Source organism: Ictidomys tridecemlineatus, chromosome X (assembly GCF_052094955.1).
Source record: "Ictidomys tridecemlineatus isolate mIctTri1 chromosome X, mIctTri1.hap1, whole genome shotgun sequence".
NCBI classification, from domain to species: Eukaryota; Metazoa; Chordata; class Mammalia; order Rodentia; family Sciuridae; genus Ictidomys; species Ictidomys tridecemlineatus.
The window spans coordinates 66,815,752-66,842,689 of record NC_135493.1 but is presented as its reverse complement, the minus strand read 5'-3'; the positions used below and the strand labels follow the sequence as shown (position 1 = coordinate 66,842,689).

General features: G+C 35.1%; 1 protein-coding gene across 2 annotated transcripts; it reads right to left on the bottom strand.

The window, feature by feature from the left end:
• Positions 1–942: 942 nt before the first annotated feature.
• Cysltr1 (cysteinyl leukotriene receptor 1) lies at positions 943–26,237 on the bottom strand. 2 transcript variants are annotated; one of them, XM_040282572.2, is made up of 4 exons: positions 25,941–26,237; positions 11,534–11,642; positions 6,341–6,424; positions 943–2,090 (listed from the first exon to the last, which is right to left on the bottom strand). In XM_040282572.2, exon 4 carries the CDS (start codon positions 2,061–2,063, stop codon positions 1,011–1,013), a length of 1,053 nt encoding a protein of 350 aa, XP_040138506.2. In that variant the 5' UTR covers positions 2,064–2,090; positions 6,341–6,424; positions 11,534–11,642; positions 25,941–26,237; the 3' UTR covers positions 943–1,010. The 2 variants fall into 2 exon arrangements, with proteins under 2 accessions (XP_040138506.2, XP_005328873.2); XM_005328816.5 differs by lacking the exon at positions 11,534–11,642 and having other exon boundaries at positions 25,941–26,236.
• Positions 26,238–26,938: the final 701 nt, after the last annotated feature.

Sequence of the window (26,938 nt, the reverse complement as noted above, 5' to 3'; positions counted from 1 at the left end):
TGAAAGAATTTGTAACATGGACATTCAAAATTTTCTTCAGAAATTCCTTGTAGTTAATTTTGATCCTAATAATAATCATGTAGGAAAGTAGATCCCCTGTTTCTTCAGATAAATTTTTAATTACTTTCTGTTTATATACAGGAGTGCTAGTTGTCTGGCTTTTTTTGTTTTGAGAGAGAGAGAGAGAGAATATTTTTAATATTTATTTTTTAGTTCTCGGCGGACACAACATCTTTGTTGGTATGGGGTGCTGAGGATCGAACCCGGGCCGCACGCATGCCAGGCGAGTGCGCTACGGCTTGAGCCAAATCCCCAGCCCTGTCTGGCTTCTTAAGGAAGAATTATATGTCATGTATGGAGAGAATGTTATAGGAACCTCAACAGGCAACTAAAAGGCCATCATTCTCTTTGTAGACCTGAGGCAGGGGGAGAAGAATATTGCAGACATGCTGATCTTTGATCAGATATATTTTCCTCCGTTTCCAAAATGTACATTGCACAGAGCTTTTCGGGTCATTTGGCTGAACACTAGCACGTTCTAGAACGTGTACATTCTCTTCTGGAAAAAGTGGCTCTACTTTGCTTCTCTACTCAGTACTACAAAGGGGGAGGCTAACAGTACGTTTTGTGCAACTCTTGGGTCATCTCCAGTTCTCATCTGATGGCATGCAAGCAAAGGAATATGTTAGGATGATTGAGAATTATTTGATGATTTTATATCTTAAAAGTGTACCCCTTATCCTTTGTAAAGCTTTTATTTGTGGAGGAAAACTTTGATCTCAGATCCATGTTTTACACTCCAAATATTCTCTACCTTTTGGTGAATGGTCAAACAACTGTTTATAATTTAGCCTTTAGCTGTGGGTTGAATTCTTAACACTTAAAATATCTGATAATGTGATGCATAAATGAGGTAGATTAGGAGGCACACATAGTTAAATATTTGCAAATTGTTAATGGAAATTTTTATTTTTATTGTAAATGATTTTAGAAAATGTTTGGGAAACTCTTCATTGGTTTACACTGGATATGGGTTTAAATTCTTCTTTACATATTTCTTTTCCTTTTTCTGGAAAGGAGGCCTTCTTCTTGGGTACATAAGTCATGCTGGACAAAGAATGTTTTCTAAATGTAGAGAGCCTTCTCCTAAAGTTCCCCCCTGAAAAGAAATATAGAAGAGGGTCAAAGCAACAATTTGATGCAGCTAGAGACAAGGTTACAACCACTGACTTCTGCATTCGAAGGACAGAATCACAGGGTTTAGTTTCATTGTGTAAAAAATGAAGGTGGATTGTGCGTTGAATATGATATGGCATGAAGCTGATTAAAAAGGCAGCTGTCACAACTATGATCATTCCTATAGCCTTTTTACGACTTGACAAATTTTTCTTCATAGAATTTTTTAGTAAGGTCAAAATGATCATCGTGTAGCAGACAATTATAATAACAAAAGGGATGATGAAGCCAATGAATAATGACACATAATGCAAAATCAAAACATGATTTTTGGCCTGATTGTCCTGAGGAGGCTCAAAACACTTTGTGTTGTTTTTTTCATCTTTGTAAGATTTGGCCATTAAAAATGGAGAACTAGTTAAAATAACAAAAATCCAAATGCCAACACACACAAACCTGGCTTTTTTCTGTGTAACCAAATTAATGTTTTGGACTGGGAAAACAATTGCAACACATCGGAAAAAGCTCATGGCTGTCATAAAGAAGATGCTACAGTAGAGGTTAACATATAGGGCATAGGTGCTGAGGCGGCACAAAAAGTCTCCGAAGAGCCAAATGCCTTTGTGAACATAATAGACCACACGGAGAGGCAATGTGCACACACAGAGGAGATCTGCTACAGCTAAGTTAATCATATATACTTGAAAGGCTGATTTCTCATGATATGTTTTTATGAGGACGTAGAGCACAAAGCCATTGCCAAAGAAACCCACAACAGAGATCATAGAGTATAAGGTGGAATACACTTGATTGCGGAAGTCATCAATAGTGTCATGGCACGTGTTATTACTGGAAGAAGATACTGTCAGATTTCCAGCTCCATCCATGTTTCTCTAGGAATGTTTGCTTGGTGCCTACAACATATTAAAAAAAAAACTTGTCAATTTTTACTAAACTTTAAATTATAGGAAGTATCACTGTTTTATTTCATAGTAACAACATGTATACATTTTGACTGCAATAGGAAGCAAGTGTTATGAGGCAATGGAGAGAAATTTGACTGTTTTCTGGCCCCAGGAGGAAGGTTTAGGTCTTACAAGCATTTAGAAGAACGTTTTTCTTCTTCTTTTGGTACCAGTGATTGAACCCAGGGGTGCTTAACCACTGAGCCACATCTCCAGCCCCCCTCCCCCGTTTTTTTGTGGGAGGGCCTCACTAAATTGCTTATGGCCTTGCTAAATTGCCAGGCTGGTTTTGAGCTTGCAATCCTCCTGCCTCAGCCTCCTGAGCCACTGCTATTACAGGCATAAACCACCATGCCTGACTGAAGAAACTTTTTCTTATTTCCTATCCATGTTTGCCTGATTGACTTCCTCTTAACCCTGAGATCTAGGTAAAATATTTCTTCCCTATTTTAAGTCAATCACTCTAGTACTATTCCATAAAGTTTTCTTTCAAGTAATTTATTAAATTTTGTAATTTAAGAAAAATTTGAGATATTAATTTCACATATATGAATATCTATCAATTATCTATTTATTACAAGGACTCTTTGAATTATGTTAAATAATAAAATACCACAATGAATCTCATCATTGTGTACATCCATAAGAAGTTAATTTAAAAAATAACTATGGGTAAATGACAGAAAGATCAGGAGAGGAAAGGGAGCAGGGAGGAGTGGGGAAGGGGAGGTTCTTGGGATTGAATTAAAGCAAATTATATTCCATGCTTTTATAATTATATCAAAATGAATTATATTGTCATGTATAACTTAAAATAACCAATAAAAAAGAAAAGAATTGCTCAAACAAAAAAGAATAAGCTTGAATGAAAATACTTGATTCCCTCAAGAAAAGAGCTTCCTAGGTAACATCTGGTGAGTGCTGCTAATAACTTGGGAAATAATCTAATTTGTTAGTAGTGAAATTCACTTCTGTGGGAGAGATTCTTAATCTAGGACATGGATGACTTTATTTAGAACCACAAAATACCATGGCTGGAGAAAACATAGAGACCAACTAGTTATTTTGATAATGTGAAAAATGTTCCAGAGAGGTGAAATACATTTATAAAATTTGTACCATAATTTAAGATTCTGAGTAAATATGTGATACAACTAGTGGGAATATATTGTTGGGTGAGGAAGTTGCTGTAGCTCTCCATCCTTTTTTTCTTCCTATACTTAAAGTCTTAATGTTTCGCTATATACAGTCAATTCTCTTACAGCAAGAAATTGTTACTTGGTCTAAGTTCATCAGGATAGTTAACAAGCTCTAACAATCTTGCAAAGATGTAGTAATTTCTTTAGTGTTACTACAAATTCTCTTATTTTTTATGAAAGTGAAATTGACACATCACTATGTAATATGGCAGACAGTATTTGATCAAGGTCTGATTTATTGACCTTTCACACAGATCTTGCTCCCTGGTAAAACAGGGTTTGGTGATTGTAAGGTAGGAGGACTGCTTGAGCACACAAGAGCTGCCAGCGATCAACAGAGCCAATCATTTTTCCACATCAAGGATACAGAAATAGATAGCTATGTAAGTGGTTGCAGGTGGAATAAACTTCCCAGGCTTAATATGGCTAACAACATATTTGCTATTGAGGATGTGTTACCAATGCATCTAGCCATTCTATCTAGTTGTTCTATTATTATTTGTCACCAAGAACTATTGGTAGAAGATTAACAAATTGAAGAGGATTAGTTCTGATGCATAGAGAAAAATGAGACTACCATTCCCAATATCTGCATTATTTCTTAGTTTAATATCCAGTTACCTACCTCTTCTAACATTGGTTCTCCAAACTCAGGAACAGTTGTGAAAGGAAGGGAAACTGGCCAGAGTTAATCCAGTCTTTGATTAATCCTATTAAATATTTCCTCAAACTGGGCAATATTATGCTATGTGGCACTAGATGGTGCTGTTGAGATTTTTGATATAGCCTTCCCCCTTCGTTTTATTGAGTAAAATTGAGAAATAAGTATTGCATATATTTGATATACAGGTGCAATGTGGTGTACAACATGATGACCTGATATCCTATACATTGTGAAATGATTACCACAAAGTTAACACATCCATCACCTCATATACTTAACATGTATGTGTGTGTGTGTGTGTGTGTGTGTGTGTCTGTGTGTGTGTGTGTGTGTGTGTGTCTGTGTGGTGAGAAAATATAAGATCTACTCTCTTTAAAAATTTCTTCTATTTAGGGCTGGGGTTGTGGCTCAGTGGCAGAGTGCTTGCCTTGCTCGTGTGAGGCTCTGGGTTCGATCCTCAGCACCACATAAAAATAAGTAAATAAAATAAAGATATTGTGTCCATCTACAACTAAAAATATATTTTTTTAAAATTTCATGTATTTAATACAGTCTTAGTAACCATACTCAGCATGCTATACATTAGATCTCCAGAACTTGATTCATCTTATAACTGAGAGTTTGTATCCCTTGATCAAGATCTCTGAAGCCCCTAGAAATCAGCCTTCTATCCTCTGCAATAGACTTTGAAAGAGGCACACTTGAAAGACATTAGATAATTGTCAACATCCCTTCCTACCACCATCAATCTTCAAACTGTCTTGCTACAAAATCTTTCCTAAATAATTTTCTACACATTGGAGCTTCCAATTATGCCATTTTCTTCCTTTGAAATCTTTAATGCTAGTTACCTTGATTTAATCAGTATGTTCTATATATATTTGTTGACTTATCATATTGGACCCCATTATTATATGAATCATTACATGTTAATTTTAAAAAGTCAGTGATTCCCAAGTGCCTTTGGAATAAAATCCAGACTTCTTAGCCTGATATTTAAGGCTCCTTATCGCTTGGCTGCAATTCATATTTTTCAGTTTCTCTCTTCTCCAAATTATAACTCTTATACTTCAAATGAATAATTGTTTTACTATATTAGGGGTGTGTGCTACAAGTTTTCCCTTTTGGCTGTCTTTTTTCATGGTATTTTTTTCTTTTGGAAATGTCCTTTTCTCCATCTATGCATGCGCAAAATCTATCCATCATTCATTTCAAATTAAACTTTCTTGATTATGCACTCCCTCAGCCTCCATCCATAGAAATTTCTATTCTTGTTGAACTTATAGGGATCTTTAAATATACTTGTATATCAAAGATTTGTGTAGATGTGTTATCTTCCTTCCCAGACTATCTGGCTGATAAGTAGATATCTTATACAGGGCTTAGTGCATATATATCTTGTCCATAAGTATCATTAAGTGCTGAATGAATATGTCAATGATAGAGCAAGTTTATCATTTTAATGTATTATTTATCATTTGAAGTCTCTTAGAATTATCTTCTCATTCCAATGTAATTAAACACCTTTCCAGACTCAGAGCCTAAAGTTGTGTATAAGTATAATTGCTTCATAAAGCATTAAAGAAGATAATTAATTATAAGACTAGCTGTGAGGGTTAAAAACACCCATATCCTTGACATTGACTAATTATGTGCTTATTTGTTACATATTACAAACAAATTTGAAAATCTCAGACATTTTAATGAAAGATGCCCCCAAATGCTGATAAATAACAATTAAAATACACAATTGGATTATCTCTAGTTACACTAATAAGCTCATCATCCTTTATACACCAAAATAAGCTTTTCTATAAATTTCAGTATTATATTCAATTGTTAATTTATAAACATATCAACTCAATAATCTATATTAAGCCATAAAAAGATGATAAAACTTTCAAACAAGTGGTGAATTCTGTAGGAGTTGACATCATGTAGTCTAAGTCAATCGTTTCACAGATGATGGTTTTGCTTCTCCAAAGTAGCATTTAATCAACTTTTATAAAATTTATATGATATCGCAATGATTTGACCCTACTAGATGGATACAGTGAATTCATTTGGAAATCTAAAATGTGTAAGAATCCATCCTTGCCTTAAAACACTTCATAGTTAGGAAAGGGAGGAGTAATAGCTTAGAAGTGTAGAGAGGTCACCCTATGGTATAATAAGAGTCATCTTAACACAAAGCAAATAAGTCATTTGTTGATAAATGAAGGCAAGCAAGAGACATAAATGGAATTGATATATTGTATAGATAATGAAGGAAGTTATTTTTATAAGATAATTGCAAGTTTAAAAAGCAAGGTTCGTTTTGAAAATGGAAACCATACCTCTTTCTGGAACTGCAGTACTCTTCACAAATATTCCTTCTTATGATGGTCCGTTCTTCTTTGGAATGTCAAAGTATGCCCAAGCTGAAATAATAAGATTGAAAAGAAAGTTAATGACCACAGAAGTAGTCTAGAAGGTCATGGGAACTTAGCAGCATTAAGTACAGATCCATAATGTGTGGTGGAACATCAAAGCTTTACTGACAGATTTAGGGCTTGTCATTGGATTCCATGACCTTCTTTTCCCTCCATTCATTTTTACACTCCCAGTGGAGGAACTTAGAATACAGTTTTTGGTCACAGATGTTTGCTGCCATGAGCATATGACTTCTCTTCATAAAGTTGAACACAGTATTAGATAATATGCCTTTTTTTCTATGAAACCATGATGTTTCCCTTATTTTTCTCTTACAGACATTTCATTATAAGGTTCAAATGGGAAATGACTTGCAAATTCTTTTCAAAGGATCTAGTTTTTTAGGCATAGAAATTAGAAAATTGGAAATATCAAGTTTGTCTGTCTGGAACGGCTTAAGTGTAGTTTTCTTTGAAGGAAGGATGGCTTAAAGGTCCTTGGATTCTTCTCCCTATAATATCATGATGGTATTTATTGTTTTATCTATAATTTGGCATACATACATTCAGAGATAAGCTGTTTTGCAACCATGTATAGTTAACTTATTTTTTTTCCTTTGGAACTTGGAATTTAACTCAGTGTTTTGTACTTGCTAGGAAAGTGCTCTACCACTGACTTACACAACAACCTTTTTTTGTTTTATTTTGATACAGGATCTCACTAAGTTGCTGAGGCTGCCCTGAAACTTGTGATTCCCCTGAGAATCTGAGATTGCGGTCATGGATCACCACATATGGCATATACAAAACTTTTAATGAGTATATATCTGTTCAATTAAATTCTATCTGACAATATAACAAATTGTAACAGATTTCCAAGTAATGAACAGAGAATGGTTTTATTGAAAATGAAGCAGCCCGAACGGCTTTCTTTCAAAAATTTTTCTTTGTGTTCTATGAAAACTTTCATTCCTGCCTGTAAGGTCTTTAGAGGCTAGCCATTTTCCCTTTATGTGTGGTCCCAATGCCACCAAAATAAACATCTTCCTCCAGTTTATTCTTAGCAAGTAGAAACAGGTTTGGACTTTCCAAAGGAAGTCATCTGGGGAAAAATGAAAACCAAAAGGAAAATGAAGGAAATTCAAAAAATATAAAACACAGTCTAGTTTTAAAAAATAGAAACCTGGATCCACAGCTACAATACTGCATTTGCATCTACCTTCTACTCAATCATTTTTTCAGAACTTCTCCAATATCTTTTCCCTTTTCAAATTGTCTGCTCTTCAGGTAAGAAGTTCATAAAGGCAACCTATGATAGTCTGGGGAAAGTGTGGGTTGCAGGTGGAGAATTATTCAGAGTTGGCTTTTATATTTGGTTAATCAGGCAGTGAACTTTATAGTTTATTTAGTTTTTCCAAGTCTCTATATATTAATGAAGATATACTGACAAAATATTGAATATATAAAAATCCTTTCTGATCATAAAATTATATGATTCTACTCATCTAATCAGTGAAGAATATTATCTTCACCTCTGTTGTAATTTTTTGTTAGTTTATTTGTTTAGACAAGCTTGTACTTCTCCTACAAATTTTCCACCAATCCTATTGTCTTTATCCATGCAAGAATAGGAAAGAAAGTTTATGAATTTCTATGGGAACTTTACTACCAGCCAAATGCTCTAACTATCCTTTTCCATGGTAATTGTGTAATTATAGTTTAGCCCAATCTCTATATGCACAAATGAATAAATACCACATTTTCTGGGCAACAGTGTAGTGTTTCTTCAAGTTTGGGATTATGAGGGATCTTTTGTGGTTCCTTTAGGAATTTTTAGCTATGTACATAGTAAGTGCTCAATATTTTCACCCCTACTGAGGACTGTTGTTTCTGACAGGAGCTACTGCCACTATTGGATACTATCATTCATATCTGGGTGGTTGGGTGGGTGGAAGTGATGAAGTATGGATATATAGTTTTGATTTCAATGGTTTAATCCAGGAGTTACTAAAATCATTTATTTGACTCATGTTAAGTTCAATTTATTTCAAGTCAATAAATATTATGGAATCCATATTTTTGTACAAAAGAGGATACTCTCTCTCCCTCAGCCCTTCTAAACCATTGTTTAAATAAGAGAGGCTGGAGATATAAGGATATAAGGTCCAAACTCATCATATCCATCATAACTCTTGTTGCTGCAACAGAATTACATATGAACAAGAATTTGTTACAAATTACTGTGCTAAATGTGGTTCAGAAAGAAGGGGTGATTCACAAATGTACCCAAGTAGTCCTCAGGTTGATATCTTCTACTAAATGAAATGGTAATAGTGCCTCTTCTTTGTTTGTAGTCAAACAAAAAGCCATTCTTGATCTTCTCAATCCAATTTTATGTTTCTTTCCTTTGAAGTCTTATAGTATTTTGTTTGTGCCTTTCTTTCTTTTCTTTTGAGTGGGGGTACCAGGGATTGAATTCAGAGGCACTCAACCACTAATCCACATCCCCCGCCCTATTTTTTTGTATTTTATTTATAGATAGGGTCTCATTGAGTTGCTAAGTGCCTCACTTTTGCTGAGGCTGGCTTTGAACTCATGATCCTCCTGCCTCAGCCTCCAGAGCTGCTGGGATTGCAGGTATGTGCCATTGTGCCTGACTTGTTTGTGTCTTTCTTGATACTTTTCATTTATTTGCTTTGTTGTAGTCATCTCTGTGGTCATTGAGTTGAGGTTATGCATTATTCTCATCCTGGTCTCACTAGAACAAAGGACAATAAACAGTTCTTATCCCTTTAGTGTTTACTGATGTACATAGTATAGTGCCTTTAAATATTGGGTTGATTCAAATTAATCTACTTTCTGTATCATTTCCTTGATGTCTTATCAAAATTAAAGAGAATTCTTGCATGGATAAAGACAATAGGATTGGTGGAAAATTTGTAGGACTGATAGGCAGAAAACATGAATCATGCCTTAGTTTCTGGTGGATGATTAATAAAGTGATCTTGGGCAAATCACTTTCTCTCTGTTATCTCTTCACTTATCTGTAATACAATAGGGTTAGATTATATGATCTGTTGAGTCCATTTTAGTTTACCACTTGCAAATCTATAAAGATTAAGGTATTCATTTTTCTTGAGGGAAGTAGGATAAGTGTTCTATAGCTTCAAAAAGAGGAACACAAGATTGTTTAGGACTGCTCGTTGTTCCCTGAGTTTCTCTCAGAAAAACATCTGTGGGAAAGACTCAATTCCTCCTTAACTATATCAACTATATTCAAGATACCATTTTTTTAATCTTCATTTTATTCTTATGTAGTGCTGAGGATCAAACCCAGGGCCTCACACGTGCTAGGCAAGCGCTCTACCGCTGAGCTACGGTCCTAGCCCCTCAAGACACCATTTTGGTCAGGCCCTCTAAAGGCAGGACAATAGTTCTAGATTTGCCATTGGTTTGTAAACTAAGTGCTAGTTTTATGATTTAAAGTTGCTCCACTTGCCAGGGCTCACAAGTCCTTCTCCCTGGCCTTATCCCTTTTGCAAATTATATTTCTGGTTCTGACAGTAGGACCACATACTTCAGGTTTTCTAAAATAGAAAATCCTGAAGCCATCTTTGTCAGTTCATTTTTATCATCTCTTCTATGAGGTGCCCATCCTGTCTGATCATATGGCTTCAGGATTCTAGGATTAATAATCTATTCATTCAGGTTTTCATAAAAATGCCCCAAATCTATTCTTCAGGGTTTCTAACAGGACTTGATTTCTGAGAAAATATATCTTATCCTTAACATGCACAGTTTTATTTTTGGACCCTGAATAACCTAGACAAACTAGTCCTTTTTTAACACAAGTAAAAAAGATTTGAAATTTGTTTTACACCTTGAAACTGGTAATATTAAAGTACCCAAATTTAGTTTAAGACAGCTATTCCTCTTGTGTATTTTTGGAAAATTTATCACAGTTTTCTGGGAACCAAACTCCAGAATTAAGATCATCTATTGAGATCATTTTAGAATTCAAATACTTGAAAGGAAACAAACTACAACCCTGTCTCTGCTGATGAGAGTCTTTAGTGATATATCTTCAAGTTAGGTTGTTATGCCTTGTCAGGCATATTTGAATACCTTCCAATATATTACTTAAAACAAAAATGTCTTTTAGATCAGATAAATAACATCAAAATAAATATTTACTTGCTTAAACATGAATCCTAGAATTTATTTATCTTGCTTAATTGAAACTTTATGACTGTTGATTTATAGCTCTTCTTTCCCACCCTCCCAGCATTTGGCAACTACATTCTACTCTTTGATTTTATGAATTTGACTAGTTTAGGTACTTCATGTAAATGGAATAATGCATTATTTGTCTATCTGTGACTAGCTTATTTTGCTTAGCATTATGTCCTTAGTACTCATTCATGTTTTTGCACCTTACAGAATTTCCTTTTTTTTCCCTCCACATTTTTATAGGTATATTACAGTTTTACATACCAATAGAATTTGCTATTACATATATGTACATGCACATGATTTAACAATATAATTTGGTCAGTATCTGAATTTCCTTCTTTTTAAAGGCTGAATTATATTTTATTTTGTGGACAAACCACCTTTTCTTGATCCATTCATCTGTCAGTGGGCAAATAGGTTTTTAGCTTTATTCTATACCATCTCTTATGTATAACAAGTTCCCTGGTTGGTAAACAATGACTTCTTATTTTAGTTATACAAACTACTTCTCCTTTAAGAAAGGAGAAAAACTCAGTTTAATTTTCTGCTGAGGCAAGGATAATATGGATATAATGGCAAAAACAAAACAGCTTTTGAGCCAGGATGGGTCTGAGTTTGAGTTATAGTAGAATCTATACTTAGGTGGTTGACCTTAGGCAAGTTACTTAACATGTCTGATACTCAGTTTTCTCATGTATAAGATGAAAATAATGAAGCAGGCCAAATTACTGAAGAAACTGAGAATGTAGGCAAGTTTTTGCAGTGTTGAAAGAAATTCTTGAAAAATGGTACATGGTGCCATTAAAGAAAGACCCAAGGGGTAAACAGAATATCATCCATTTGCTCCATATTGAGTACCCTTGAATATGAAGGAGAAAACTGTACCTTATTTCCTTTAATACTGTAGAAAACAGTAATGCAGATACATTCCTCTCAGGTATAGGCAGCCTGGTATCTGTTCTCAGTGAATAGATTGAATTGGAAGAAGATTTGACTATAAGTAAATAGCACATGAAAAGTTATGAATTAAATTGGATTGAATTGAATGATTTTGATTACATGATTAAAGGCTTGTGGTCAAATCATAAACAGAATAAAAGAAAATATCTGTTGGGCCTTATCTAAAATACTCTCAAATAATTAGTTTAATGAATTCAGCTAAACTGAGCCTCTAAATTTAACTTTATGTCTAGAAAAATATTTATAAAAATAGTTGAAAATCAGTTCATATTAAATATTAAGAAGTAATAAGAAGAAATTAAACTGAATTTCTAAAGAGAAGAGATCATCAGGTTGATTTAAGCCTTTAAATTCTATCCTTTGTAACAAAATAGGAAAATACATTATAACTATACAATTTATTACTGTTTGCCTAGTATTACATGCATTAATTTAAAAAATGTTTCCTAAGTTTCTATTATGTCTATTTATTTATTTGGCTTAGCTCTTCTTAACTGAAGCTATTTAGGACAGAGAGCATGACTCATCCATCTTCATGTTGTCAGCAAGCTTAAGTCAGGGCTTGGGACATGGTAAGCCCTCAATAGGTATTTCTAACTGGCATTGAATTGGTGACAGGACTCATGCTTGAGGATGACACCTGATTCATGTTTGTCTGGCAGTGACATTGTCACAGGGTTGGGCTTGTTCTACCACTGTGTTATTAATATACTTGAGAAAATCCAGAGATAGAAAATTATATGGATGTTACCAACTAATGGGTGGGGGTTAGAATTCTGAATATCTTTTAAGAATTAAATGAAATAGGGAATGTAACTAACGAGAACACCAAGTGTATTTATGTAGTTTGTTAAATACCAGTCAAGAAATGTGATATTTTGTTGCAAGGTGAGAGAAAGAGACAGACAGAGGAGAGAGGGAGAATGAATATGAATAATGGGTGTAAGTTTGAAAAGCAAGCTTCAACTTATTCATGAGTCAGGAACAGAGAGGTAGTCATGATTAACACCATATAGATCATACTTTATCCCTTCTCAGAAGCTTCTGGCTCCCTACATAAAAAGGTATAAATCTCATCCCATTAGACTTTTCTGAATTATTTCTCATGGCCCTTCTTGTTGCTTTGAATCTATTAGCATAATATCAAATTTGCTTCCCTAAGGTGTATTCTGGTAGAAAAATTATACCAGTGCTACTTGGACACTGCTATTTAGAACAAGAAATAGCAGGACAAAGAATAAAGTATTAGTGTCTGGTGTTCAGAATTTCATGAGGATTTCAGATCCAGCATGATTACAGAGTGAGTCATATGAAAAGGGATGAAAGCTATGTTCCCACGCAACTGTAAGTTCAACCAAATCACTGTGCACAAGTTAATGAAAGGAAGGAGGTGTTAGGATACTGAAAATAATTCTTAAACAGAGTTACTTAGTAAGAAGAAGTTACCAGAAATGGCTATAATAATCAGTGTTTGGAATTGGACAACTTAATTTTTTAAACAATATTTGAGCTGGAAGAGTATTTAGAGAACATCTAATCCAACCCTACTCCCTTCATGACCCAGAAGGATAAAATGATTGCTGAAAGTAACACACCAAATTAGTGACAGAGCCTGGATGCCTGACTCAGTCCAGTGCTATTTTCACTACACCACATGGTTGGTTAGGTTTCAGATTCCAAAAAGCCTTTCATGAAACACTGACACATAACACAAATTCATACACTGGTGCAAATTGTGGTGGTTGAGCAGTTGTGCAGAAGACTGCACACCAATGATTGATCCATTTTTCTTCTCTTTTTTTTTGTTATAATATGGAAATACTGTTTATAGTATATTAGAAATTGCAACTTTCTTTTCAGTTTTTTTTCTGTCCTTATGACTTATACTGAATTATTCTTCTTAAAATGCAATTCAATTCATATCACTTTCCTCTCAAGAGTCTCCAGTGACCAATTGATTAAACTCAAAGAACTACTCAAGACTATACTAATATTCCATTCTAACTATATAGAGTCACTTTCCTGTTGTTTACTATGTGTCCATTACATAAATATGACCTTATGACCAGCTCTGTTTCTCATTTTTTTTCCTTTGCTCAGGTCATATTGCCAACTGTGAAATACCCTCTTTCCTCATCACAATCAGATGTAATTCTAATCATCTTTCAGACAATCTCTTACCTCATCTCCTCCATAAAAAGGTTCCTATTCTTTTAGTTACTGTAATATAATAATTGTATTAAAAGGGTTGTTATTAACCACTTAATATGTTCCAGTTTTGTGTTAGACATTTAGAAAATAAGTCACAGGCCCTACCCTTAAAGTGTTTACATTATACTAGAGGGAGACACAGTTATGTTAACAAATTAATGCACTGTATCATTATAGCAGCTGTGCTATAAGAATATAAAGACACAGAGAATAGAAATAGTAAATAGTTTATGGATGTTATAAAAAGCTTCATAAAGGATAAGAGAGGGCAGATGGAGAGGAACATTCATTTTTTTCTGGAGAATTCTAGTTTCTTTTTAATAACCAAATTTCAATTTTTACAAATGATCTTAGGACAATCCAGGTAACTAAGACAGAGCAGTTCTTGTATATGAAGAACAATTACATGCTCCACTTTTTGTAAATAACTCTATTGGCTATATTAACAAACATTGTTACAAACAGAAGCCATAGATCACGGCATCTTTATTTACAAAAAAGGCATAAACAAACGTACATTTATCCTTTATCAGCACAACTTAAATAGATGTTTGAACATTAAGGCAGTGATTATTCTAAAACAATGAAAATCTAAATTAAGGCTTTATGTTCATTTGGAATATTCTTTTTTCTTTTTGGTACTGAGGATTGAACCCAGGAATGCTAAACCACTGAGCCACAACTCCAGGCTTTTTATTTTTAATTTTGAGACAGTGTCTCCCAAAGTTGCTTAGGGCCTTGCTAAGTTGCTGAGGCTGGCTTTGAACTTATGATTCTCCTGCATCTGCCTCCCAAGTCTCTGGGATTACAGGCAAGCATTACTGCACCTAACTGTAGAGGAGCATTTTAGTGGGGCTGGGGGTCGGGGAGAAAGTAAAATGTGCAAGTTGTCAAGGTGTGAAATAGCCTGGCATATTTAGGGAGCATCTAATAATTTAATATGGGTGAAATGTAAGATGAAGGTTGTATGCATGCGTGTGTGTGTGTGTGTGTGTGTGTGTGTGTGCATGCGTGTATGTGTGTGTGATTGAATTATGAGGTTTAAAGTGACAAATTAGGTTGGGAAGAAATGCAGAAACTAGGCCATTAAAGGTGTTATATGCCATTCTAAAAATTTTGAGTTTATGCTGAACATGTGATGCATACCTATAACCCCAAGTCCTGAGCAGTCTAAGGTAGGAGTATTGCACATTCAAGGCTAGCCTCAGCAACTTGGCAAGGCCTTGACTCACAATAAAGACTAGAAAGAGATAGTGATGTGGCTCATTGGTAAAGTGCATCTAGGTTCAATCTCTAGTACCACATAAATAAAAAAAATAAAATAAAAAGAATCTGAGCTCATCTGTTAGGGAGTGGGGAATTCCTGGAGGATGCAGAGTGAGAAAAGAATACAGACACAAGGAGAAAAAGAACGGCAGCTCCCAAAATAGAGATTGTCCATTCCTGAGAAACAATTTTCTTGATGAAGTAGGAAGACGATGTTGTCTGTTGTGAAAGGAGGACTGAAAGAGTCAAATTCTAAAACATCCAGTAAATTAGGAAAAAAGGATAACTGGGAGATCAACAGACAATGACATCGGTAAGGATGATTAGAGGGTGACAGATGAATAGCTTTTAGCATTATGGTAGATGAGTCCTGGTTTAGATGTGGCACAAGGGTGTCAGGAGATAGCAAATACACTCTCTTGCTTTCATAGTACATGGAGTGGGGGTAGAAAAATGAGCAACTTATTTTTAATGGCAAGGATCAAGTTTTACTTAAGGCAAGGAGTAGTGGGACAATTCTTTGTGGTGTTTTAGGATTTGGAGAACCTATTTAAAATGGACAAGGAATTCCAGAGGGCATAATGAAGGAAGATTTGGTAGAAAGATCAGATGTGGAAGGAACAGATAGGAAGGAGGGAAAATGGTATTTGGGGGATGTTCAGACCTTTGAGAATGGTTGTCAGAAAGGTTGCATGGTTCAGTCACAGATTTCAGCTTTCTGTTTCTACTTACTTTTGTCTCTTTTTTCTTCTTTTTACTTTTTTCTTTTAGTAATTTTTATATCTGCCTAACCTTTACTATTAAATTATAGATGCAGATCTAACAATATGTATAGTTTCTGCATAACCTAGCAAGGATTATACTGGTGCCCAAAAATGTGTTGAATCAGACTAGCTCATTTAAAGTTTGCTTTATTGAGGTACGTTAGGTTTAAAATTCATTAGTAATGTTACTTTATTATTTTTCTTTAGTGTAACTCTTGAAAAAGTAACAAGGATTTTTTAACCAGAACATTCTACCAAAGCAAAAAATTAATAAACACAACTTTGTAGGAGTGCTAAATTTAAGCTGTTTGTTCCTCATCCAACAAAAATTTACATGAGAGCCACAGATGAAATAGAATTTACTTTGGCTCATTTTAAAGTGAGGTCAGTAGGTTCAACTAGATTGCAAGTTCCCTGAAAGCAGGATTATATCTTTACATTTTCTCCTTCAACTATTTTACTTCCCCATTTTCCCTCTAGAGTGGTTAGCAAAGTATTTTGCATGTAAAGAAGGAATACAATGTATGGCTGGTGAGATTCTACTTTATTTTTTAAAAAGAAAATTATATTATTGGCTCATGTCAGTAGAATGTATTCTTTGAGATCCTGTTCCAATGAATTTTTACATGTGAAAAAACTGAAACCTGGGGATGAAAGTAGGGTGGTGATGACTTGTTCAAGAATACATAACTAGAGGAAGTTCTGGGAACTGAGGTGGAGAAAAATCACATTTCATTCATGGATGATTATGTCAAAATGAGCCCCAATGTTATGTATAACTATAATGCACTAGTAGAAACAAAAAGGAGTACATAACTAGTGAGAAAGTATGACCATCAAACTAGTTCTGCTACCTCACTGCTACCCCTATCTTCACTCTTCCTTTTAATCTCCCTTCATCAATGATGTAATTTTAGATAGTCAATTGAGGTCATTAGAACATCATGATCTGTGAAATGCCAATATTTGTCCTCAGTTCTTTGTTTCTGTCTTTCTTGGAGTATTTATCAACTTGCATGTGGGTAACTTTATTCTTTTTTTTTCTTTTGAGAGAGAGAGAGAATTTTTTAATATTTATTTTTTAGTTTTCAGTGGACACAATATCTTTATTTTATTTTTATGTGGTGCTGAGGATCGAACCCAGCTCCCTGCGCATGCCAGGCGAGCACACTACTGCTTGAGCCACATCCCCAGCCCTCTCTCTATTCTTTATCTTAGCCACAAATATTCACCTGAACTCGAGTCTCTCATTTTTGCCTGCCAATTTGCTCTACTTGAATTGCTTGACTTTTTTCTTAATTTCAACATTCTTCTGTACCAAATTTACTTCTCAAACTGATTTTTCTGGGGGTTTTTTTTTGTGTGTAATTAATAGTTTCAAAACACTCAATCATAGGCCTATCTTTGACTCCACCCCACCCTTATCTTATCCTTCATTAAATTCTGTTCATTCTCATTTTGTAATACCTTCTGAACTTCTTCCTTTAACCAACAATGTTCAGGATCCTATCTCATGATGCTACTTGAAGATGCTTGAACTGTGTGTATCCCTTTCACCCTTGCCTAGCCAAATAAGTGAACCTGAGAAATTTCAAGATTCAGGCTGAAGTTGTTATTTCCTATGAATGTTAACATGCTAACTTATTACAGTGCTATAATTGCTCTTTTAGGCTTTACATGTCTGTCATTTAGGCAGATAGTGAACCCATTAATGGCAGTGGATGTGCATTATCCTTTTTTGTCCTCATTTCCTAATTGGGCAACTTCACAAAAGCATCTGTATGGTTTTAAGTGATTTTGTGTAATAGAGTACTTATTTCTCCAGGGTTGATGTCTAGGGTGTAGATGGAGGAACATGCTTTGGTGTACAAACATAAGTGCTATCTCATACAGGAATCTAAATAATTGTGTAAAGTGGAAGTGAAATGTGGACACTTCTAGGAGGGTAGAGTCTATTAAAAAGAAACCTGAAATTTCAAAAAGAGTGCAGAGGACCAGGACCCATGGATGGACACTTTTCAAATTATAGAAGAAAGGAAAGGTGATAGGACAGACTTTATGCACACATTTAGGCAGGAAGGGAAGGCAAAAAGCTTAAAACAAAGAAGGAATAAGTAATCCAGTGGGACTGGAGGAGAGTTCAAAACTGGCCTAGGTCAGAGACTGATGAGAATCCAGACACAGGATGTGTTTGACCATGAAGCCTAGGTGGGACTAATGATGTGGGGTTTCTTTTAAGTGAACTAACAGAAGAGGTTGAAAGATTAAATCAGTATCTGACTATGATTTTCTGATTCTACTAATTTGAAAAATTCCCCAAGACTTTCTTTACCTTTCTAAAAAATACTAGCATGTACTGGATGGTCTATGTATGTTGGAGGACTGCCAACAGGGGTGGGGTGACAAGGGTAGCATTAAAGCAGAAGAGGAAGTGGAAGAGGCTGGGACTCAGGGTTCAGCCCCCTAAGGCAGATACTTCCTCCACTTCTGCTGAGCAGTGGCACGACTTAGGAAACTTAGATTTCATGAGGGTGCAGCTCAGTGGAGCTCCAGTCTTATTTACTCAAGTCTCTGATTCCCTCTTTCTTCTTCTCCATCATATAGCCGATTACTGTCAAATGAAAAAAAAAAAGTTGCATTGTTCATCCTACAAGTCTGAGATCAGGGAAGTTAGGAGTATGTTGTATTAATCTTTTGATACACTAGTTGCTTGCTAATGTTTGTTGGGTGGTTGTATAAAGGAACAGAAGAGTCAACAAATCTGAGTGTTTTGTATACTGTAAAGCTCTATACAAATGTAAACTTTTACTATTTTTTCCAAAATCATACTAAGCTCAGTTCAGATTTTACTACCTGACACCACTTTGTCTATCTCATCCCACATGCCCCTCTCCCTTTGAACTTGTGTTATGTTTATTATCTGTATCAATAATATGATAGTCAGTATTCTACTACCTCATATTATTTTTAACATGTAGGGATCTTGTTCCTGTGGGTAGAATGTGAACTCTCCTTGGGCATAAAAAAAATTCAGTCATTTTTTTCTTAAGCATTGTAACCTCAAAGTCTAACCTATCACAGTGTTTTGCACATAGAAAAATACGCAATAAATATTTATTAAGTGATTGGTTACTGGTTAGTGCAAAGCTACCCATCCTCCATGGTGACTTTTTCTATACACAATCAGGCTTGTACTAATCCCAGTGCCTTTTCTCTATGGTAATAAAATATATTGGGACAGGAGGCAAAAAGATTCTGCTGTTATCATTTGTAGTTCTATCATTACAACAAATAGCTTTCTTACTTGTTGTTTCCAGAGAAATGCTTAGCAGCATTCTCACTAGTATTAAAAACTACAAGGGTACTGATGCCACATTACTGACAGCTGTCAGATGTTTTTTCTGCAGTAGCTTATTTTCCTTAAGGGGAGAATATCATTCTCATCAAATCAAGCAACTCTGTTGTCAGATGGTTGAGATCTAAACACTCAACACTGTCAAACCCCAAAGGACCCTGGTCGTGGCCTTCAGAGCTAATGGTACAGTGTGTCCTCTCAGTATAATGTCATAAACAGTAATAAGATTAAATTGATGTATAAGACTGGGACTGAAGGGAAAAGCTTGTCATAAAAAGACAGTAGAGATTTTAATGAGTGTAGGTGCAGGGTAGAAAGATAGGTGAGATAGAAATATGTTTCAGAAAACCTGCATACTTTTGAACATTTTGTAAGGACTAACCAGAGGGTCTGCCTTCTTTCAAGGATACCTCTATACTTAAGTCTCTAATTATCAGAAACTTGGAATCTCTGAAGTTCTAAAGCCATTGTTTACAGCTGAATATGAGGCCTGCGCCTAACGTCTTGGCATTTAGATGCTGGGAATTTGGAAGCAAGATAATTGTTTTCTAGGAAATAGCTTTGTATTGAGGGCCCTTTGTCTTAAATAAGAACTCAAACTCAGATTAAGCATAAAAGTTATCCAAGGGGCTGGGAATGTGGCTCAGGCGGTAGCGCGCTCGTCTGGTATGCGTGCGGCCCGGGTTCGATCCTCAGCACCACATACCAACAAAAATGTTGTGTCCGCCGAGAACTAAGAAATAAATATTAAAAAAAAAATTCTCTCTCTCTCTCTCTCTCTCTCTCTCTCTCTCTCTCTCTCTCTCTCTCTCCTCTCTCACTCTCTCTTTAAAAAAAAATAAATAAAAATAAAAGTTATCCAATCTGGAATGAAAAGCTTTTAATGTCTGGGGACTTCTTAGGAATTTTGGAATAAATATGTCAGAGATATTTTAAGTTGTTATTGTTAGCTCAATTCCTCTTAGCCTGTTGAATTCATGATGACACAAAGACAAACCTATGTAAAAATAAGGTTATTAATCCAGTAGGTGAGAATAATAGCTCTATACTTTAGATATCTCATGTGATTTGAAACTGGATTTTTCTTTCCTTTTTAGGAAAAGGGGATTGAGGAAAAAGAAGAGAAAATCAGAATGAGTCAAGGGACTCTTAAGCACAGATCTCAAATCTTTTTCCTTTTCCATCAGTTACATTTGAGAAGGGGCTCAAATGTGTGTGATTTATTAATTTCATAAGCACTAAAATAAAATAAAGTTTCCTTGTTTATTTCCAGGAAAACCAGCTATGTATTTAAATATCCAACGGCTCATGTTTACTCTTCTGTTTTGTCCTTTTTCCCCTATTTCTATGAGGGCTTTCCTTAACTTCTTTAAAAATCTAGAAAGCAGTATGGAGATTCCTTGGAAAACTTGGAATAGAACCGTCATTTGACCCAGCTATCCCTCTCCTCGGTTTATACCCAAAGGACTTAAAAATAGCATACTACAGGGACACAGCCATATCAATGTTTATAGCAACACAATTCACAATAGCTAGATTATGGAACCAACTTAGATCTCTTCAGTAGATGAATGGATAGGGAAACTTTGGTATATACACAATGGAACATTACTCTGCATTAAAAGATAATAAAATCATGACATTTGCAGGTAAATAGATGAAGTCGAGAATATAATGCTAAGTGAAGTAAGCCAATTGCAAAAACCCAAAGGCTGAATGTTTTCTTTGATATGAGGATGCTGACTCATAATGGCAGGGGGGGGGGGCGAGCATGGTAGGAATAGAGGAACATTAGATAGGGCAAAGGGGAGGGAGGGGAAAGGAGGGGGCAAGGGGGTAGGAATGATGGTGGAATGAGTTATACATCAGTACCCTAAGTACATGTATGTATGACATGAATGGTGTGCAAAATACTTTGTGTAAATCAGTGACTTGAAAAATTGTGCTCTATATGTGTAATATGAAATGAATTGCATTCTGCCATCATGTATAACAAATTAGAATAAATAATTTAATTTTTAAAATCTTAATGATCTTAAAGATTTTTCCTTCTCTTTTCTCCCTTATATACTTATATCCCTCCCCAATCCAGAAGAAGAACTGGTGGAGCTCAAGGAAGGGAGAAATCATGATGGGATGGAATGAGATGGGATAGAATGAATAAGCAGGATAGAAGAGTTTTGTGGAATTCGATTTACATTTAAACAATGGCCTTTTCTACTAATCTATGAAGAATCTTTAATGAGGGGCTAAAATATTTGTCATTTGAGGGTGTTTTAGCACCAAGATTGTAACATGCATTAATGGACTTAAGATGTCTGTATTTATCTAATTGGACTAAACGACTTCCTTTATTGCTTTTTTTTTTTTTTTTTGTAGAAATGAGCATATGCTACTACTTGTTATTAGTCTCTCAGACTTCTTGGCAGTTGTATTTCCTCACTGCAAAACAACAAGTTGGCATTCTGACTTATGACTCCATTTCTTTTGTGGTGTTGATTAGTACAAATATTTCTCAGGAATTTGCTCATGCCTGAGAAAGCTTTCCTCATTGGCCTTGAAATCATATCACACAGATGTCCATGTTAGACAGAAATGCAAACAATACTGAAATAAGGTATAAAAGTGGTTTTAAGTCTTTGAATTTTATGGAGAGACACATGTAGTATATACACCTATATATTCTTGGAACATGATTTGTATTACAACTAAATCTCTGGCTGTACAAATGGCTTAAAGACAGAATAGTCAAATATTACATTGCATTCATAATGTGTTGTACAACATTATTTTTATCCTTAGCTTTTAATCTTAAGAATCAATGGGCTTCATGGAAGTAATAGCTAATGAAAAAAAGATAATGTGTTTACAGAAATACTTCTTAAATACTAGAATATTTTCTTCACATTGAAATGTGCAGAATTTTTGCAGGGCTAACGGCAACCAGAAGGCTGGATCCTATTAATAGGACCAGGAGTAGGAGGAGACTGCTAAGACAAAGAGTGAAGCCCCTGACCAAGAGGTGTCATATAAGGTGTAGAAAGTAACTGTCCCTACTCCGTCGACATGCAACGGAGTGGTTGGTTATGTTGTGTGTTTTTATCATCCTGGAATGGATGGAATTTAAACAAAACCCTTTGAATGGTGTGAATTTTCAGTTACTTTCATATTTATCACTTTAATAGATTTGGAAAATACCCATTTGATGCATGAGGAAATTAAAAAATAGAGATGTTAAGTAACTTGTTAGAAAGCACACAGCTGATTAAATATCAAAGTGAGGATGAAATCCCAGTTCTCCAGGCCCAGAATCCTTCCCACTGAGACCTGTGCAACAAGATAGTTTAGAATAACCACTGTTAAGCTATGAGATACCTTGAAGCAAAAATTCCCAATATTGCTTATGTTAGAATAACTCAACATTTATTTGGGGACTATGGTGTGTATGAGGCACCATGATAGTTATTGTTGGGTGGGGGAAATTAAAAAATAAATAAATAAATAACCTGGTACCTTCCCTCAAGACTCTTGGCATTTTGGGAGGAAAATAAGAATTATATTTCTGTAGTTCTTATTTCTATAGGTCCACTTTCTCTTTTCTGAAGAGGTAGACACTGTCCATTTATGTCCATGGTCATCTCTTTGATATGTTTTCTCTAAACAAATTTTGATTTATTTTATAGTCTTGGCTACCACATTCTCCAGATTTAACTTTACCTCCATTTTTTATCCATCTCTCATATTTAGGGCCTTTATTTTTCTCATCACCCATCAGATATTTCTCCTTGAATTCTTTTTATCGCCTCAAACTCAATAGATCAAACCCAGAACTCATCATGTCCTGCATTCCTGCTTCTATCCCCAAGTTACCTATTTCTGTGAATAGCAGTGATACCACTGCCCAGATTCCACAGGCTTAAAACTTTAGACATATCTGAATGCAATATCTGATGTATTCCTCTCCTATGATGATTGCATGTACTCACTCATCAACTTTCATTTATTTTTCCTTTTAAATGCCTCTTGAGTCCCTCTCATTCCATTGCCACTGTCACCAATATAACCCAGAGCCTCATTAACTTCTAAGTTTATTTTCTAGTTTTCACCAAATATAGTGAAACTGATGAAATTCTGCTGTATTCATTTACTCACAATATTTTTCTAATAAGTCTTTATATATTCAAAGTTTACTGATAATTTCCCATTAGAAAGTGCTGGAGATTCAGTATCTAATAATTCACCCATAAATTTCTATTCAAATTTATTTTCTGTTATTCTCTAACCCAAATCTCTTTACTCAGTCCAGATCAGGTTCTTTGGTCTATGCTCTATCCTGGTCCTGGGTATTCAAATAAAAGTTGCTCCATCACTGAGCTACTTCCCTAGCCCTTATTATATTCTTGTAGATCTGTGAGACAGTGTCTTACTAAGTTCTCTGGGCTGGCCTTAAATTTGTGATCCTCCTGTTTCAGCCTTCCATGTTTCTGGGATTACAGGTCCTTCTACCATGTCTTTCTCTGTTAAACTCATCTTGGCACAGTTTATTTCTGACATCATTTCTGTGATTAGCATTGAATTTGAACAACCTATTTTGGCCACATACAATGTACACAGAAGATTTTCACACCATGGTTCCAAATCCTACATATTCTTTTAGGACTATCTTATTTTTGTTTCCTCTCTGAAGCCTTCTCTATGCAAACTATCTTCTTCTCTGAACTCCTTTGCCATTAAAATGACATTGGTTTACTCTTTTCTATTTTTATCTTTTATAGGTCCTACAAACACTTTAAGTTCCCCAAGGGCAGGAACCATGTCTTATAATTTACTTTATGCCACTAATTGTATTGAGCTTGATCAACACTTGTTTAACTGGACTACATCAAACTTCAGAAAAATGATGTTCAATAAGAACTTGAGAAATATCAAAATGAATCAAAATAGAAGTTCACACAGAGTTATGCTAATTGCTAGATTGGATAGTTATTCTTCTTAGTATCAAACCTACAAGGTCGACTATGTACCTTAAGAATCAGTGCTTTCCCTTTAGAATCCCTCATTGGTTAATAACACTGCAACTGCAAATTTACAATTTTCTGAACCATGGAAGAATCTTGCTTTTATTCCAGATAAATAGCTCATAAATGCCTTGAAATTTTGATTAAAGACAAGAGGGAGAAGGTAGTGAAAAGTAAAAATTGATGATTCTGGATTGGGAAGACATTGATATGTGAGTTTCAGCCTTGGCTCAATCTGCAAACTTTCCTTAACCTACCATTTTGTATGGGCTCACTGGTTCCCAGGCTGACTTACTTTATTTGCAGGAAGTGTTTGGCTGTCCTAGTCTATATTTAGGGAAGCTGAGGAGCACTTTTTTTTTTTTTTTGTTAAAGAGATGGAATTAAATATAACATTTGTGGTTATTTACTGTATAGACATAGGTAGTTTTTAGTATTAATTGGGTTATTAATAATAAAACAATGACAGAAAAAATATTTTTGAATGATTAAAACTTGTTGCAATAGGGCTGGGGTTGTGGCTCATTGGTAGAGCACTCACTTCACACTTGTGAGACCCTGGGTTTGATCCTCAGCACCATATAAAATTAAATAAACAAAATAAAGATATTTGGTCCATGTATAACTAAATATATTTTAAAAAAACTTGTTGCAATAGATATGGTAAGCTTAAAATTGTCTGGAAACACATTTAACTAATATGTTTAAAATACAATGCCATTCATTATATTCTATACTATATTCTAAAAAATATAATTATATTGAAAATAATATACAAAGAAATCTATGTTTAGTTATATTTTCCTTTTAAATAATCATTTGCTAAATGTATGTGTGTGGCCTCTCTATAGATTTCAAAACAATTTCAGAAAACTGGAAGTCAGAACCCCACTAAATTCAAAGAAGTAGATCCCACAAGTTCATTTATTTGTTCACCCTTGAAAATAACTTCTTTGCTGCTAAGGAAAAATTGCTCCTTTCCACAGATTTTATAAAATGCATAAATTTTTGGTTCTGTATTAACCTGGTCTATATCAGATACTTTTAAGTTACAAAATATGTCATATAATTTTCTTATATTTGTTTTCAGTTGAGAGAACTTTCTTTTTGCAATTTCTAGTCAGTCCTTGCCTGTTTCTAGTTGTGTGGTATGTTTCAAGAAAATTTCTTAACCTCCTTCAGTTTCTTTCCTCATTTTTCAAACTGATAAAGCAAGAGCAGCATGAACCCTATTTTAATTATAGGATTTGTTGAGAGGTCCAAGTGAGAAAACGAGTGTGAAAATACCTTATGAAAATGCCTGGTTACTCTTCACTGTTTGATTTACCTTCAGCAATCACTATGTATTATCTTTCTACAGTGAAGGAAACTGCCTCAACATTAGAGACACTTCCCTGAGCCCTTTAAATAGGATTTAAGGTAAGTTTTACATATGTGGCTTGATCACAAAGGTGCTAGAGGCTTGGGGAGTGCCTGCTTCATATTTTATCACATTAAACCCCTAGCAGAAGCCATGAGCCATACTCAATGACAGACTAATTACATTATCAAATATCTGACCAAGAAATTAAGTAGAAAGAATTCATATTAGCAGTTTAATTTAAAACAGGCAGGGCAAACTGGTTATCCCAAAACTCTAGGTAATTTGCTAAAATCTGTCATCAGCTGAATTTTACTACATACTCTTTTGGAACTAGTGTTGAAATATCAAATCTTACCTGCTGTCTTCAAGGTTCACAGTTTAGGATCCTTTTGCATTGGCTCTCAGAAACAGGCTCCAGGTCTTCAATAAATGTATCTAGAGTCCCTTGGAGAGCTAACCTTCATTGGTGAGCTGCCGAGCAAATCAGGATACCTTGGAGATTTTTATATGTGCTTGCTCTCTAGGCAAGCTTCTTTGCAGAGATGGATCGCTGCTATTTTCAAGAGGGGAGAGGGCGGGGCAGGGCACATCTGCTAGCCAATATATACAGAGTCTTCTTCCTCTTTCAGATTAGTTCTCAAACTGTTTAAAGTATGCCAGAGTTTGGCTTCTCTGATGCAAATTGGGGGAGGAGAATGATCAGAGAAGGAGGAAAAATAGAAACTGGAGAATTGCTGTTTGTACATATAAATGAGCTTTTATTCCTAGCTCCAGCAATAAAATGCTCAGGAAATCATGCAGCTGCTCTGAGATGGGAAGCTGCAGGGAGAAGTAAGTGTGTTCTGCTTAGTTCAGTTCTCTCTCATTTTTATGTCTGGAGGGTGATTAGACTACTTGTAGGCGAGGTGAGATAATCCTATCAGTATATGCTAATATAACTGGCATTACGTGAAACTTGATCTTAAGCAAGATAAATTTTATCTCCTCGGTTGCGTGCACTCTTGCTCTCTCTCCACTCCCTTCTTTATGACACTTGGCACTTGGAGCTCTATCCACATTCAGAAAAACCATTCCCTTTCTGTCTTATGTTCTGGAAAAATTGAGTACCTTAGTTTGATCTGTTTCCTAAAATCTTCACAATAATAAATTGCCTCCATTGGATTAAAAGTAGTTTCTCTCATCCCACTGAGATAGTTTGGAATTACTGGGCTTGCTGTCAGTGGTTCTGTGTTAGGAATTTAGGGACCAGATAAGTGCTCTTGGTCTTTGGTTGAGCTCTGAGATATTGGAGCTGTGGGCTGCTAATTCTGGCTTTTGGAGAGTGGAGATGTATCAACCTAGTATCTTGATTGG

Bases quoted from the DNA above. Each gene is read 5' to 3' on its own strand.
- Cysltr1 (XM_040282572.2), bottom strand. From the start codon at position 2,063: ATGGATGGAGCTGGAAATCTGACAGTATCTTCTTCCAGTAATAACACG.